A 15,332-nucleotide genomic window follows, 5' to 3' on the forward strand; every position below is an offset into this window, starting at 1 on the left:
CCAGGAAATGCCAGGACCGAGGACCTCCCTGGTGAAAGGCAGGTAAGAGGTGCCTTATAATCTTCAGCCACCACACTCATGCACACAGTCCTGACTGGGGAAAGACCAGACTCATCACATCTTTGACAGGCCCAAGGCTTGCTGGTTGCAGTGGAACTGTGAGGCTCCAGATGAGCTCAGCTTAGCTGCCTGGGATGCCAACTTTTGGATTGAAAATTCCTTCATCAAGCTGAGGAAGCACTGCAATTGGTTTGTGTGTGTGCTGTTCCTGGATGGAAGGACTAGTAAAGAAGCCAGAGCCTGGCATGCAATGCAGGCAAGAAAGCCAGTCAGTGAAAATGGAAATGGAGATGTAAGGGGGGTAAGGGATAGGTGGAGGGGAGGGGGATCTGGCAGCACAAGTAAAAGTGTAGAGGTACCTGAGGAATCAGATGTCCGGCAGGTTGTAGGGTGTCAGCATTCCAGTGTCTATATTGAGTCCATGAGTTTCTGTATCCAGGAGGTTGATGAAGTGAAGTTCATAGTCTATGAAAAGTAGTTTGTAAATTTCCTTTGAGGATCAGGCCTGAGAGACTGGAGACAGGTAGTTGGGTGTTCTTGTCTTTGTTAGATTTTTGGTGTGCGCTCATTCTGGTGCACAGTTGTTGCTTGGTGTCTCCTACATATTTTCCATCAGGGCATCAAGATGGAGATATGTATTGTGAAGCTATCTCTATACTGCTGGCAGATTTTGCATGTCTTCCCAGGCCATGGTCTGGATCCATTCGGTGTATTTTGGCCTGTAGGAAGTTGGCTTCTGGTGATGAGATTAGCGAGGTCCAGTGCTTGTTTGAATTTACAAACCACTTTTTACAGGTGAGCCTATGAACTGCACTTCATCAACCTTCTAGGTACAGAAACTCATGGACTTAATATAGGCATTGGAATTATGACACACTACAACCTGCCAGACATCTGATTCCTGAAGTACTCCTCCACTTTTACCTGCTACATCCCCCTTCTCCCAGCCTGTCCCTAACCCCCTCATGCCTCAACTTACATTTTCACTGACTGGCTTTCTTGCATGCATGCCAGCCTCCGGCTTCTTTATTATTCCTTCCATCCAAGAAGAGTACACACACGAACTACAGGTGCTTCCTCAGCCTGATGAAGAGTTTTCAACCTCAAAGCTTGCTAAGATATATTTCTGCAACTATTCAGTTGGTCTACTGACCCAAAGAACCTTGGCTGGCATGTCCTTAGACCAACACAGCTACAACCTACACCCCTAGCACCTGTCCCTGATCAGCTGAGCAGAAGGCAGGGCCATGGGCACATTTAAGCCCCAGGGCTGGTGCTGGCAGGGAGAGTCCTCTGGCAGCTGCTGGAGAAGAAGCTCCTGCAGGAAAGGAATGAAAGGCTCTTTGACAGTTTGGCTGCCTGAGATGCTAGTGCTACTGTGCTGCTTATCTGTTGTTATTTAAAGTAGTGAACCAGAATGAGGTTGTAGCGGAGGAGGCAGCCTCATTGGGGCACACTACCACATCATGTAGAGGCTCCAGCACCAGTGAGGGTGCAACAACAGGGGCATAGAAAGCCCAGTGACAGTAGAAGGTAGAGTGAGACTGAGACCTCATTACAGGAACAATATCGATATACTATATGCGAGGTATGGGGTGTGGTAAGCGGTGTTTGGAGCCATGCATCTAGCTCATATGGCTTAGGGTGTCACCGTAAGGCACCTACTTAGAGTGGGTCCCAGCAAGGGGTCCAAGATGTACAGGGTTTAGTGGGGTCCAGTAGGACTGTTACCGAGCTGAAGCTTGAGGGCAGCCTCCCTACATATTATCTTTTCCAACAAGATGTGGTGGCAGGTGAAAAGAGAAGGTGCCTGTGGGGCAGAACTGGCACAGGCACAGGGCCCTAGGGGTATCATGGTCATCTCTAGGGACCCTACTCCATGACAAAGTCCAGTTTTCCAGAAACGCCTGCACCAATCTCCTTGATACCTGGCAGGCTTCATGGCCTCAGCAGGGGCTACCATGCCTGCTGTTTTCACCCCCCTGTGCCTTCACACTTACAAGTGACACAAGTTTTGCTCTGAACAGTTTGAGATACAGTTTCCCAGAAACTCCTGCACTATGTTCTTGCAACTTGACATGGTTTGAGGCTTCAGGAGGGGCTACCATCCCTGCTTTTTTCATTCAAATCAGAAAAGAAATGATAAAGGTATAGGCATTTTCGTGATTCCCCATTACAGCCTATGGGCAAAAACATTGAAACGCGTCAAAACAGTTTCAAAACAGTGCTTCGGAACAGCTAAACAAAACACTGTCCCTTCAAAACAGTGAAACGGAAGTCGAAATGAAACAGTGCTGTTTCACACAGCCCTACTAAATACACACTTACTGTAAAACAGACTGCAAGATCTCATGGTACAGATTATTTTCCTCTAGGTCTTACAACAGGACCCTATATACCTAATGAATTGTGTATTATTTTGGGTTTGTTTCATAATGGGGCTCCATTATGCCAGTAGCTATACAAATACAGGAAACCACCTCTGTTCCAGATTGTAATAAAATAGTAAATAAACCTGAAACTCAATTAAATACCTTTCTTCTCTTCAAATCAATAAATTATGGACCTAACATTCAGGTAAATGTTATTCCAGGTAAACTTTCAAGCATCACTTAATATGATGACAACATTCATTTAGTTTAAAGGAGACATGTTCTTTTATACTAGTTAAGCAATGCTTTACAGCAAAATCCTTAGGCAACAGTAGTAAATAAAACTCTGAATAAATACAAGGCCACATTCTCTGCCCATATTTTAACAAAGAATAAATGACATCTGAAAAACTCTAGTATATTTTGACAAACCGTTTTGTTGCACTTGATCACCTTTGTTTTAATTGTACATAGAAAACGTCTCCAGGCAACAACCTGAAGACTTAGTTCTTCCATAAATATCCCCACTAGGAACACGTTAACTGACCCTCTTTCAATTCTTTTTGATTTCCAGAGGTTTAAAGAATGTAGAGTATGGTCAAAAGGCAGTAATGATTCCCATTTAGATTGCATATGTGGGAAATGGAAAAGTCAGAGGGATCAGAAAGCAAAAGAGCTGTAAGGTAGAGGAGTGCTGGAAGGAAGAAAGGCAGTTGGGGAACTGAATTGAAAGGTTGAAGATGTGAACTGGGCAAGAGATAGAGGGGACAGAGAAGCCTCCTGAGAAAGGAGGAAAGTATGGAAAGAGTAAGGAGAATCAGGAGAGGTGATGGAGCTAAGATGACAGGAGATGATTTTATGGGGAAGACGGGTAGAGGAACTCTTCAAAAGTATCAGCAGTACTTCAGGTTGCTGAGGGCAAGGAAGAATATGCTTAGACTGGCCTGCAGCTGAAAGAATCAGCAATTTCATCACTAAGAAACAGAACTTCACTGGGATGAACTACTAAAAAAAAATCCTTGTAAACATCAAATAGTGGGTCAGAAACACAAAGAATTAACTAATATTAGATGTACAGAAGTAGGGGGAAAAGGCAAATATGGAATACAATGGTTTTCATCTAAGTTTCCAGTTCAGATCCAGCTCAAATTGGTGGAAAATTAAATTCATTATTACCAGACAACTGCTTAGTAATCTACATGAGCAAGCAGTTATGAGCATTAGTAAAGACAGGAACAGGTTTATTAAGAAAAACAGAGGCTTGAAAATGTAGCATGCTTCATAAGTTTCTGTATCTGAGTCTTCTGAGTTGTGAGACAGTCATAACCATACAGCAGTTTCAAGCTGTGTCATCTGGTGGAAACTCTTATTAGTAGACAAGCACTTCACAAAACAAGCACTTCACAAAAAACAAACAACCCCTCTGTCCCATGGATGCACCACACAGGCCCCTTTCCATGACGTACAGCCCGCCCTCCCCGTGCTGCATGGGCATGGCACACAGCCCCACCTGTGCCACCCAGATATGCCACACAGACATGTCACACAGCACCTCCCACACTCACTTCACTATGACACACCCCTCCCTTGTACCATGCAGATACACCGCAACATGCTGCTGCCCTCCCCTAGTGTGGTGAGTAACTCCCACTGTACCATATAGGCATGAGGGCCCCTCTGAGCCATCTAACCATGGGCTTCCTCAGTCCCGTGAGCCAGGCTGTTCCACTCTGCCGCAGGGGCAGGTGGCAGAAGCTCAAGGAGGGAGAGGAAACCTTGAGATTCCTGTGGCAGAGCAAAGGATGGGGCGCAGGGCCTGGACCAGGAGCCTGGGGGCTATCATTTTAACCTCTCAGGGGCTGCATGTAGCCTGCAGACCACCAGTTAGCCAGCCCTGTTCTAAATTGATCTGCAACATTTGTTTTACATTTTCTACATTAATTCACTTACATCTGAAAATAAAACTCATTGCTTTCTGAATGATAGATATATTTAATACCATAAGCACACAAAAAATCTAGACAGAGTTTAGTAGGACATTTTTGTAAACTTCTATTCAAAATCCACAATCCAATGCAACTTGTGTAGTTGGTCAGTAAGTATTTATGAAGCTCTGCTTATGTTTATAGGTGTAATTAAACAGTGTCTCAGTTTGTGACTAAAGTTCAAAATTCCATCTTTCAGCCTTTATATTCTAAATTAAAATTATAATTAAAACCATTTCTATTCATGAAAGATCCTCCAAGGACTATTTTTATAACTTAATTTAGGTATCCATAAATGAGCTAAATATCTCTTTACATTTGACATTTGTACATATTTTTGCTATAAAAAGTCAATGGTCCACGAGTGACTGAAAAAGAAGATGTAAGAGAATGCCAAAAATACTTCCTGAAATCAGAGAATATTTTGATGTTAATATATAATAGCAGATTGTCAATCCCCATGTGTGTCAGAGAGTATTTTAATTAATTTAATTTGATTATCAAGAGATCTGTCTTTTCAATTACACTGTATTGAAATGATCTGTAAAATCAGGACACTGTCACAAGCTGAGGGACAAGCCACAAAAAGTTTTAAAAGGGAGGGTTATAGGAATCAAAGTTGTATTAAAAAGAAAAAAAATGGTTTTTTTGTCATTAATAGAAGTCTTATGAGACCTCAGGACATTTCTGGAATTTAAAGAGAAGTTCTTTAAAAAAAAAAAAAAGAGTAAGATTAATGAACAAAGCACACTCATATTTATAGTCTGCTAGGAAATCTACAATATGCACAGGTACAGCAGTTACATGATCATGAGGGTATTTCACAGAAAACTTAATATTTGTTAAATATCTTCTCATTCTACATATAAAGACCCATTTAATAAGTGTTTCAGGGATGTAGTTGGTAGCCATGTTGGTCTGAGACAAAAAGAAATGCAAAAATTTAAAACTCTTGTTTCAGAGATGATACCTTTTACTAGACCAATAATTTAATTAGCGTTTATTTCTGTAAAACGGCAGAATTACAAAGAATATTAGAAACCACATATCTGTTGATTAAAAAATATATATGCTTGAAACATTATGCCTTCTTCTTAGCTTACAAAACTTCAGTTATGCAAAGACCCAATTTACTCATTTGTTGTATACCATTATATATAGGTAACAGTTTTAATGAGTAATCTTTTTGTTAAACATAGAACGCATTCCTAAAAACTGTCCAAAATTGTATCATTATATTTATAAATTTAGACAAAAGCTGGTTGGTTACTCAGGTAAAGAAGATTCCCAAGTCACTATAGAAGAGAAATAGTAGTAATAAAAGTGCAATTACTATTTTTTTGTTCAGTTTAGTTCCTTATTTGCACTTGAAAGATGAGAGATCTTTATAAGTTAATAAATTACTGGAGTGCAATTTAAATTTAAAAAATGAAAAAAATATTTTAAGGTTTTTCTTTATACAAAATAATCTTCAAAAGTAAGTTTCAAAATGCTCTCTCATGTAGCCACTTTAAAGGGTTATTTTTTTCACCTAACTGAAACACAAACTCACACTGAATAGAAATATATGTTTCAAATTTTTGTGCTTAGTAAAACAAGACTGCCCTCTGTTGTTGATGAGCTCAGGATCAACATCCTGGGCTCCAGTTAATATATACTATGTAAACTAACCAGCTGATTTGTCAATACAACCTCTGAATTTGAACATAAAATTTAAATGAAAATACAGAATATTATGTTTAGAAATAATGCATTGCCTTCTACCCAGAAACAAAAGAATAAATAAAAGTAATAAAAATGGGACAACTTACCTGTTCATAATACTGGAGATTACTCTCAGCCACATTAGTAAATGCTGATTTCATATCGTATCGCATGGTTTGTTTCCATCTATCCCAGTCAGCTTTCAAAGCATTATTGGCACATTCTACTTTATCTTCAAGTTTTCCAATCTCTTCTCTAAGCTAAATATAAATTTTAAAAATCAGAAAACGTCATTATTTAATATATACCAAGTGTTCAAAGCATAGTAAAATGACCAGTATTGGAGAAGACAGGTTAATGTCATACCTAGTGTGGAGAGTCAATTTTGGGGGTTAATGTTATATTTTATTCAAACCAAGTGGATCACTACAATTCCTAGAATACTAATAAGGTAAAAAATTCAGGTAAGAATTAAACTGTCACTGAAAACATTTTTATTAATTATAAAAGTAAGAGAGTCTGACACTACTCTGTTAGCACTTAATAACAGTAATGTAACAAACAAAACCTTGGGCAAGTTGGGAGGAGAAGGTTGTGGAAATAGAATCCAATTATCCAAACTGGGATTTGTTCAGGACATCTGAGAAAACGGTGATGGGACCTGTAATGACTTCAAGCATTTAAGGCCTATAATCTGGCCTGGAAAAGAGAATTCAGAGGTGTGAGTGGGTGTGGGGAGGCAGACAAAAAATTTAATGTTCAGCTTTCCCACTTCTTGCTTTCTACGTTATACTCTTTGACTGTGGAATTAACCTGTGCATGTATGTGTGTCTGTGTAGGTAAGAGAGAGAAATTAAAATATAGGTCTTTGCTGAATCTCAGCTTTTTGAAATAAGCAGAGCTTTCCCAGGAAGCCAGAATAAGCCAGTTCCAGGCCTGGTGAGCAGGTACTATTTTCTCTAGTTACTACAGATGCCCACACTGAATTTTGAGCAAACAAAAACGGAGAGATTAAATTGGAATATGTCCCATATTTAATGAGTTTTCCTCTTCTTCCAATAATTTACCTTTGTACTTATTGCCTTTTCTATGTCAAACATGACAGGTCTAGCTGGCAGCAAACACGGAAAAAGAAAAATCTCCTACAGCAATGCAACAATTAATGGTCTGGGACTGCACAGTGACCAGTGGTAACATACCATGGAGGTGTAAAGCAGAAGCATTGCCAATAATGGAACTGATAGTTTCAAATGGCATAGGTGAAAACTTGACCTTCATCAACCAACCCAGATTCCATAACTATAGTTTTTTTTGCCTGCCAGTACCAACCTAAAGACTAAATCCAGAGTGAGGAAAACTGTACTTTCCTAACCTACTGGGGATAGTCCAATATTTCTCAAAGCAGCCATGAATTACTTACTCAAACTGAAATAAACTTCACCTGACTGGGATACTGAACTCAAGAGCTATCAACCATTTTCTCTTATAGACTGCTACTTAGCCTCTCCTTTTCCAATCTTAAGACACTTTTTAGAATAACAATATTTAATTTTATCTAGTCTCTAACATGAGTAAAGGCATCTTCTTTCCAAAACATCTGTTAACTTCCGATACACCAGATACTTATCTGGAATTAACCGAATAATTATTATAGTAAATAACACTGACCATTACTGTGGCAGGGCACCAGCAGGCAGGAGAGCAGCTTGCAGGTGACTGCAGTGTCAATTGGGGGGAGGAGGGGTGTCACATGGCCATCAGGAGGCCACCTGATTGGAGGAGGGACTGGATGCTGGAGAATAAGAGCAGGCCCTGAGCAGTACAGGCAGCAACTGCATCAGGGAGCTGAAGGAACAACATCCCCTGGCTGGAGTACTGCTGCTCCCAGAACACCTGGAGGTCAAGGGTAGGAACTGTGGGGATGGAGGAGGTTCCTGGTCCTGGGGAAGGACCTAAAACTATACCCTGCTGGGGCTGGATGGTATAGTGCAGCTTCTTGTGTCAGGGCACCTTCCAGGAAATGCTTGTGCCTCCTCAGTGAAGGGTGAGTATAGGGCGCCAGAAAGCCTCAGCCCCTGCTGCCTTGAAGGTGACCCTGTAGAGGGGCAAGGCTGAGGAGCACACCTCAACAGAAAAGCCCAGGAGCCCAGGCCCATTGACTGGGGCCTGAGGCAGGGCCCAGGCATATAGACAGACACCTGAGGCCCGAGTGAACAGAAAACTGAGTTGAGGCCCAAGTAGGTCAAGAGACTCCTGAGGCCCAAAGGAGCATAAGACCCAGAAGCCCCAGTGAAGGAGTGAAGTTGTTTCCCAGCTGCAGCAGAATAGTGGCCCTAGTGAGAAGGCAGAGTGAGAGCTGGTGGCCATGTACAGTAGGGACTAAGGGGGCCTGAAGGACTGTACCTGGGTTGACTGAAGTAGCAGGAGCTGGCAGCCATGTACAAGGGGGCATGAAGGACTGCATGTTGGCTGACCGGTGTAGCCAGAGTTAAGGCCCCAGAAAAGGGGCACAAGTTGAGGCCCAGGGCCATTTCAGGATACCTGAGGCCAAGTTGGGCCAGAGCCCAAGTGTGGCTCAGTTAAGGGGCTGGGTGATTAATAGTGGATAGTGATTTTTTGGATGCCATCTGCAAGGCATGGGACATGGTAAAGGGGAGGTTGGAGCTGTGTATAATGCCCTAAGTATCGGGAGATGAAAATGGGCAGCCTCCCACAATTTTCCATCTTCTTTTATACATCAAGGCGTGGTAGGTGAGACAAGGCAGACTGCCCTAGACAGGTGGGCAGGCTGACATTGTAACCGGCCTCAAGGTGCCCCCGTCATGATCACCATCCAAGGTTCTGGTCTGCATACAGGCCCCATATCAAATGATGAACAGTAATAAATATATTAGCCACTTTCCCTGGATTCAACATCATGAAATAAAAAATCAGGACCATAGTCACCTAATGCCTAGGTTCCAAAAGATTCAATATAGAAACCAAAATTAACCCGCTAGGCCATGTTCTCTATGCCTTAATTGCCTTTCCTTAAAATACTAAAACTGAATGTGGACAGAATGCCAAAATTCTCAGCAAAATCTCCCCATCCATCTCCCCTTATTCCAAATATTTGTAATTATGAGTAAGGAAAACAAAAGACAATATATAATGCATTCTCTGGGTTTGATGGAGGATGTAAAAGAAGTATTTGGAGACTGTATGAGCTAAGGTAGGCACTTAAAGGAGTTTTTGCTTTAAGTGCCTAGTGCACTTTAAGTGCAGCAGCCATCCCTCATAATGTCCTGGCTATCATAAAATGCTTGCTCTGTGCTGGTGACCTACTGTTTGAACTTTCTTCAGAGTTCTTCACTCCTCTTACCAAACTTGCCCCATTTTACTGCTGGTTCTCATCTTTACAGCTGGAGGAAATGTCTAGTTTTATTAAAATTTATGTATAGTTGGCAAAAAATAATCAAGTTATTTCTATTTCTGCATAAATGAAATTCTTCAGAACAAACCCAGGGCTTACTAGAACATCAGGCATTAAGGAATGAAATACTAAATATTAAGAGTTTAGTATACATTTATCTTTTTAAATTCTGATTCAAATATCACAATGATAAACAGAAGCAAACTGAGATACTTTAAGCTAAAGTAAAAATAATGAAGTGAGAGAATGAGAGAACTGAAAATTATTCATTTAATTGCATTTAAATTATAAAATGTTTTAAGTGGATTTCTTTTCAAGATTAGGCATATTATTGGTGAATGCTTCCCAGGAAAGCTAGATCCACAAAAGAAAAAAAAAATATATGCAAAGAATATGCACTTCAAGTTTTGTCTAAATCCAGGTGAAGGACCCAAGCAGCCCTCATAAGACTTCTTATGTGAACACAAACCTCTGCTGTGACAGGGGCAAGCTCACAGGCCCGATCTCAATATCAGCCCACCTCCTGTCAATGGGCAAACCACCCACCTCTCTCACCTGCCATGCCTTGGTGTAATTTAATTAAGATGTTAATTAGGCAGCAGGCTGCCCTTTGAATGCCCAGCTACATCATGGGCGGTACATACGCAGACTTCCCCTTGCATTTGTCCCATGCCTTGTAGATGTCTCACTGTGTGTTACATCTCCGGTTCAAGACCAGGTCAAACCAGGCACGCAGTTAGGTTTCTCACATACTACTCTCTCAGGCCATGCACACATTGCACCCCTGTCACTGGGGCCTCTTGCACTCTGCCTGCTCTCACCAGGCCTCCTTCACACATGCCCCCATTGGGCCTCAATCATTCCACCCTGCTTCTTTGAGCCATCACGCTTTGCTCTCCTTTCTTCAGCCAGCTCTAGTGAAGCCTTCTGGGTCTCTCCCATGACCCTCATCTGAACTAGGCTGAACGTTTAACCAACTATGGGCCAACTTCGTTCCCTAGTCCCTTACTGGGCCACTTTGCCCCTTCTTTGGGCTAACACACCACCACTAGGCTGGGGTCTGGGGTCCTTCACCCTTACAGGGTCAGGTATTCCTCTGTGAACATACCTGGCCTCAACTTCACCCTCCCACTAGGGCTTGGGGTTTTACACCCCTGCGGGCTCAAGCACTCCTCTCTGAGCAGACCTGGCCCCACTCCGCCCTCTCATTAGGGCACAGGGTCTTACACCCTTTAGGGATCAGATGTCTCTTATTAAGTGTACCTGGCCCCACTACTCCCCCCTTCCCTCCAGTAACTCACCAAATGATGGGGGCTGGGGTTATTGAGGTGCCCTGACCTGCCTTTCACTGGGAAGGTTAGCAGTCCTGGTATTTACAAGGGGCTGCCACACCATTGGCAGTCCAACCAGGCCTTCCTTTCCCAGCAGGGTGCATGCCCAGGACCACGGGCCTTCTTCTTCCCCATACCTCCTTCTCTTACCTCCAGGATGTTCCTGGAGCAGCAGCTAAGCAGTGTGATGTTTCTCCCTTGCTGTCTGGCTTGCCACAGCCCAGGGAGCTGGGCTCTAAAATCACCACCCTAATCAAACACCTGCCTGGTGCCTGCTCCAGCCCTTAAAAGTACCTGCTCCAGCCCACATCCGCCCTTACACATACACATATGCATGCACACAACCCCCCACAGTGTACAGAAGATGTACCATTGAAGTCAAAGGAATTCCCGAATTACAGAGTTTAGCGCATCAAAAAATGTTTGAAGGACTAGAGCCTAGACTCAATGAAAAACTATGATACTTTTACTGTTCTAAGAGACATAACAAGGTATTTCAGTAAAAACAGTACTATAATATTCTTCTACTAAAAATGGCAATGAATAAAAATGACTTTACAAATAATTAAAGCCCTGGCGTGTGAGTTGGCACCACAAAGGTCTGTCATCTTTGCCTTGCCTGTTTCTCACCTATTTGGACTTCAGGCTATGTCTGATTTCCACCACTAGAATATATTTTGTTCCAACGAAATTCGTAACAGCCACCTTGATATTTTCTAAATACAGTAAAAGCTCTGTTATCCGGCATCCCCCAGGAATGGCGGATGCTGGTTAATCAAATATTCTGGTTAATCAAATGTGCACCATCTGGGGTGCCAGGGGACAGAGAGGGGGGCCCTGTTCAGGCTTTTTCCCACACAGGCTGCTTTGCCCTGGACCATGGGCTGAAAAAGTGGTGAAGAAAAACACAGCTCAAAGGGGCGAAATGGGAAGTCCCCTGGAAGTGGTACTTCCAGTTTCACTTTTGCTGTGTCACTTGGATGCCAGTTAATAGAGTTTTCTGGCTAATAAAGCACCGGTTAACACATCTTATATTGTAATTTTTCTTCCAGTTTTGTTGTTGTTTTTATTTTGCATTAATCCTGTAAAATTCTTTAATTCATTTGAATAAAACTTAATTCTCTCTTCTTTACCAACACAATAAGAAGCAAACATTGAGCTTTTCTGGTTAAATTTTTTATGTTAAATCATAATAACATTCCGTTGTTACGCAGAAAGACAGAATTAAATATACTGAACTTATAGTCCTGACTTCCTTAAAATAAATGCCACCAAGTTCATGTTGTGACCCAAGTGTATTTTAGTACTATCAAATAATCTCAGCAATGACAACTATATTGACCTGAAAATACCCAATACAACCTCCTTAAATCATTCCATGTGCTTTGCTGTGGCCAAGAACAACTAACACATCTAAAGATTTTACACTACAGCCTTTTATCAGCACTTATAGCAGTTTGTAGTTCCACATCTATAACAAAAATGCTTTTCAAATTAGATTACAGTTCATGACACTGTCAGCAAAATTTCTGACTACTAAATTACGCTGACAAGTTCGATCTGACATTCGTGTTCAAATCATTTAAAACGACATAAAAAGCGCTTAGAAATAAAAAAAACCCACATGCAAAATAGAGGCAGCCTCAGTGCTGAATGTTAATTTCAGTGACAGCATCAAAGTAAAGTGCCTTCTGAATCAAAAACCAATGCTTTCAGCAGTGATGTGGGAGCTGGGGTAGTGTTGGCACTAAGGTGCACAGCTGACAACCCAGAGGTTGCAATTTTGTGGCCATTGCAGAAATGCTCATGGCGTGGCTTGTCAGATTCCAAAAAATCTGCAAATTCTGCTGCACACTTTATCACAAGGACACGAGAAAAAAAGCGCGGAGGTATAATAAGCAGAATTGGTACCCAGTGCAACCCCTGCAAGAGAGGAGGTGTGAGGAGAACAGTGTACAGGTCCCGGGAGTGGAAGGGTATGGTTCTGAAAGTGGGGGCAGGAGGGCAGCTATCTTAAAGGCAAGTGTCCAGACATTTTTTGAAGTTTTTCAGAGCAGGTGCTTGTACCACTCAAACCATGTTGTCCACATCCCTCCTGAAGTGCAGCGCCCAGAACTGGATGCAGCACTGCAACTGTGGCCTGAAAAATGTCGCATAGAAGGGAAGGATCACCTCCTTGGACCTGCTTGTGATACATCTATGGATGCATGACAAAGTGCGGTTAGCCTTCCTGACTGCATCCCCACATTGGCGGCCCATGTTCATCTTGGAATCAACAGTGATTCCAAGATCCTTCTCTGCCTCTGCACTGACAAGAAGGGAGTGCCCCAGCCTGTAGGTATGCTGCTGGTTCTTCCTCCCCAGGTGCAACACCTTGCACTTGTCTGTATTGAAACCCCATCCTATTCTCATCCGCCCACCTCTGTAACCTGTTGAGATCTAGTTGTAGCCTGTCCCTCTCTTCTAGCATGCTCACTTCTCCCCACATCTTAGTGTCATCTGCGAATTTGAACAAGGTGCTTTTCACCCCGTCGGAATCACCAATGAAAATATTGAACAGTGCAGGCCTGAGGACCAAGCCCTGGGGAACCCCACTGCCCACATCTCTCCAGGTCGAAAATGACCCATCCACCACCACTCTCGGGGTGCAGCCCTCCAGCCAATTTGCGACCCATCTGACTGTAGTCGTTGACACCACAGACGCCTAATTTTTTTTAATGAAGACAGGATGAGAGACAGTGTTGAAGGCCTTCCTAAAGTCCAGGAAGGCTACGTCCACTGTGACACCTGTGTCCAAGACATTTGTGACCTGGTCATAGAAAGCCACCAGGTTGGCCAGACAGGACCTGCCTCTAATGAACCCATGTTGATTGCCCCTAAGCATAAACTCCCCTGCTGGCTCCCCGCAGATGTGCTCCTGGATAATTTTCTCAAACAGCTTCCCCAGGACCAAGGTAAGACAAATGAGCCTACAGTTTCCTGGGTCCTCCTTCTTCCCTTTTTTGAAAATGGGAACCACACTGGCCCTTTTCCAGTCGTCAGGCACCTCACCAGAGCACCATGAGTGCTTGTAAAGCTGTGCCAGGGGTCCTGCAATAACTTCTGCCAATTCCCAAAGCATTCTGGGGTGGAGATCTTCAGGACCTAATGATTTGAACACATCTAGTCCCTCCAGATGTTCCCAGAGTTCACTGACCCTGGGCCTGGTATACCTCCCCTGGGTCCATCCAGAATCCCAGTGGGGGAGGGATGTCCCTGTCCCTGCTCAGAAAAATGGTAGCAAAGAATCTGTTAAAGAGATTAGCTTTGTCATCTGGTGCTAACACCAGATTACCAAGCATGTCCTGCAGAGGCGCCACATTATTTGGTACCTTCTTTTTACCCCCTATGTATTTAAAAAAGGACTTCTTGTTATCTTTGATCTGGGTCACTAGTCCCAGTTCCATCTCTGCCTCAGCCTTCCTAATAGCCCTCCTACAATCTTGAGCCAAGGAGGTATAATCCTCTTTGGTGATGGCCCCTGCCTTCCACTGGGTGTATGCCCCCTTTTTGGCTTTGAGAGGTTTGTGGATGCTTTTAGTGAGCAATGGGGGCTTTTGAGCACTCTTGCCCCCTTTGATCCGCATGGTGATTGTCACACTTTGGGCTTGGAGAATCGTCTCCTTAAGGAACGACCCCTCTTGGACTCCCAACTCCCCTCCTCACTGGGACCTCAGTGCCTCCCCGACTAGTCTCCTTACCTCACTGAAATCCACCCTCCTGAAGTCCAGGGCTCCTGCCTTGCTGCAGACCTTTGACACCCTGTGCTGGATGGTGAATTCCAGTAGGAGATGGTCACTACTGCCCAGGCGGTCGAGCACCCACAGTCCCCTCACCAGGTCATTGCCCGTGGACAGGACCAGGTCCAACAAGACATTTCTCCTGGTGGGACTGTGCACCTCCTGGGTTAGGCGGAGGTCCAGTAACTCAGCTAGGAACCTATGTGAGTGGTCAGACCTATATTTCATAGATGTTAGGGTTGGAAGGGACCTCAGAAGATCATCGAGTCCAGCCCCCCACCTGAAGATGTTCAATGTAGGTGCTTGAACCACATCCAATGGCAGGCTGTTCTAGAGCTTGGGGGCTCAGACAGTAAAGAAATCCTTCCTTATTTCCAGCCTGAAATGGTCTTGCAGTAGCTTATGACTGTTTGACCTCATCATCCCTTGGGGCACTCTGGTGAACAAACGTTCCCTCAGACACTGGTGGTCACTCCTGATAAACTTATAGGTGGCCATCAGATCACCCCTGAGCCTGCGCTTTTCCAGGTTAGAGAGCCCCATGGCTCTCAGCTTGTCATCGTAATGTCTGTCTTCCTGACCTCTGACCATGTGCGTGGCTCTCCTCTGCACTCTCTCGAGCTTCTCCACATCCTTTTTGAATTGTGGAGCCCAAAACTGGACGCAGTACTCCAGCTGCGGCCTCACCA

The 15,332-nt window shown here is 43.4% G+C and overlaps 1 protein-coding gene across 2 annotated transcripts in view; it reads right to left on the reverse strand.

Moving 5' to 3' along the window:
• SNX7 (sorting nexin 7) overlaps window positions 1-15,332 on the reverse strand; it is a 66,151-nt gene that overhangs the window by 10,926 nt on the left and 39,893 nt on the right. The window contains exon 8 of one of the 2 annotated variants that reach the window (XM_019531045.1): window positions 6,229-6,381. The exons of the other annotated variant lie outside the window; for it this stretch is intronic. Within the exon in view, the coding sequence (XP_019386590.1) occupies window positions 6,229-6,381 (153 nt within the window). The remainder of the gene's footprint in view (window positions 1-6,228; window positions 6,382-15,332) is intronic. 2 annotated transcript variants of the gene reach the window in all.

This window comes from Crocodylus porosus, unplaced genomic scaffold (genome assembly GCF_001723895.1).
Source record: "Crocodylus porosus isolate Cpor-Errol unplaced genomic scaffold, CroPor_comp1, whole genome shotgun sequence".
Lineage (NCBI taxonomy): Eukaryota > Metazoa > Chordata > Crocodylia > Crocodylidae > Crocodylus > Crocodylus porosus.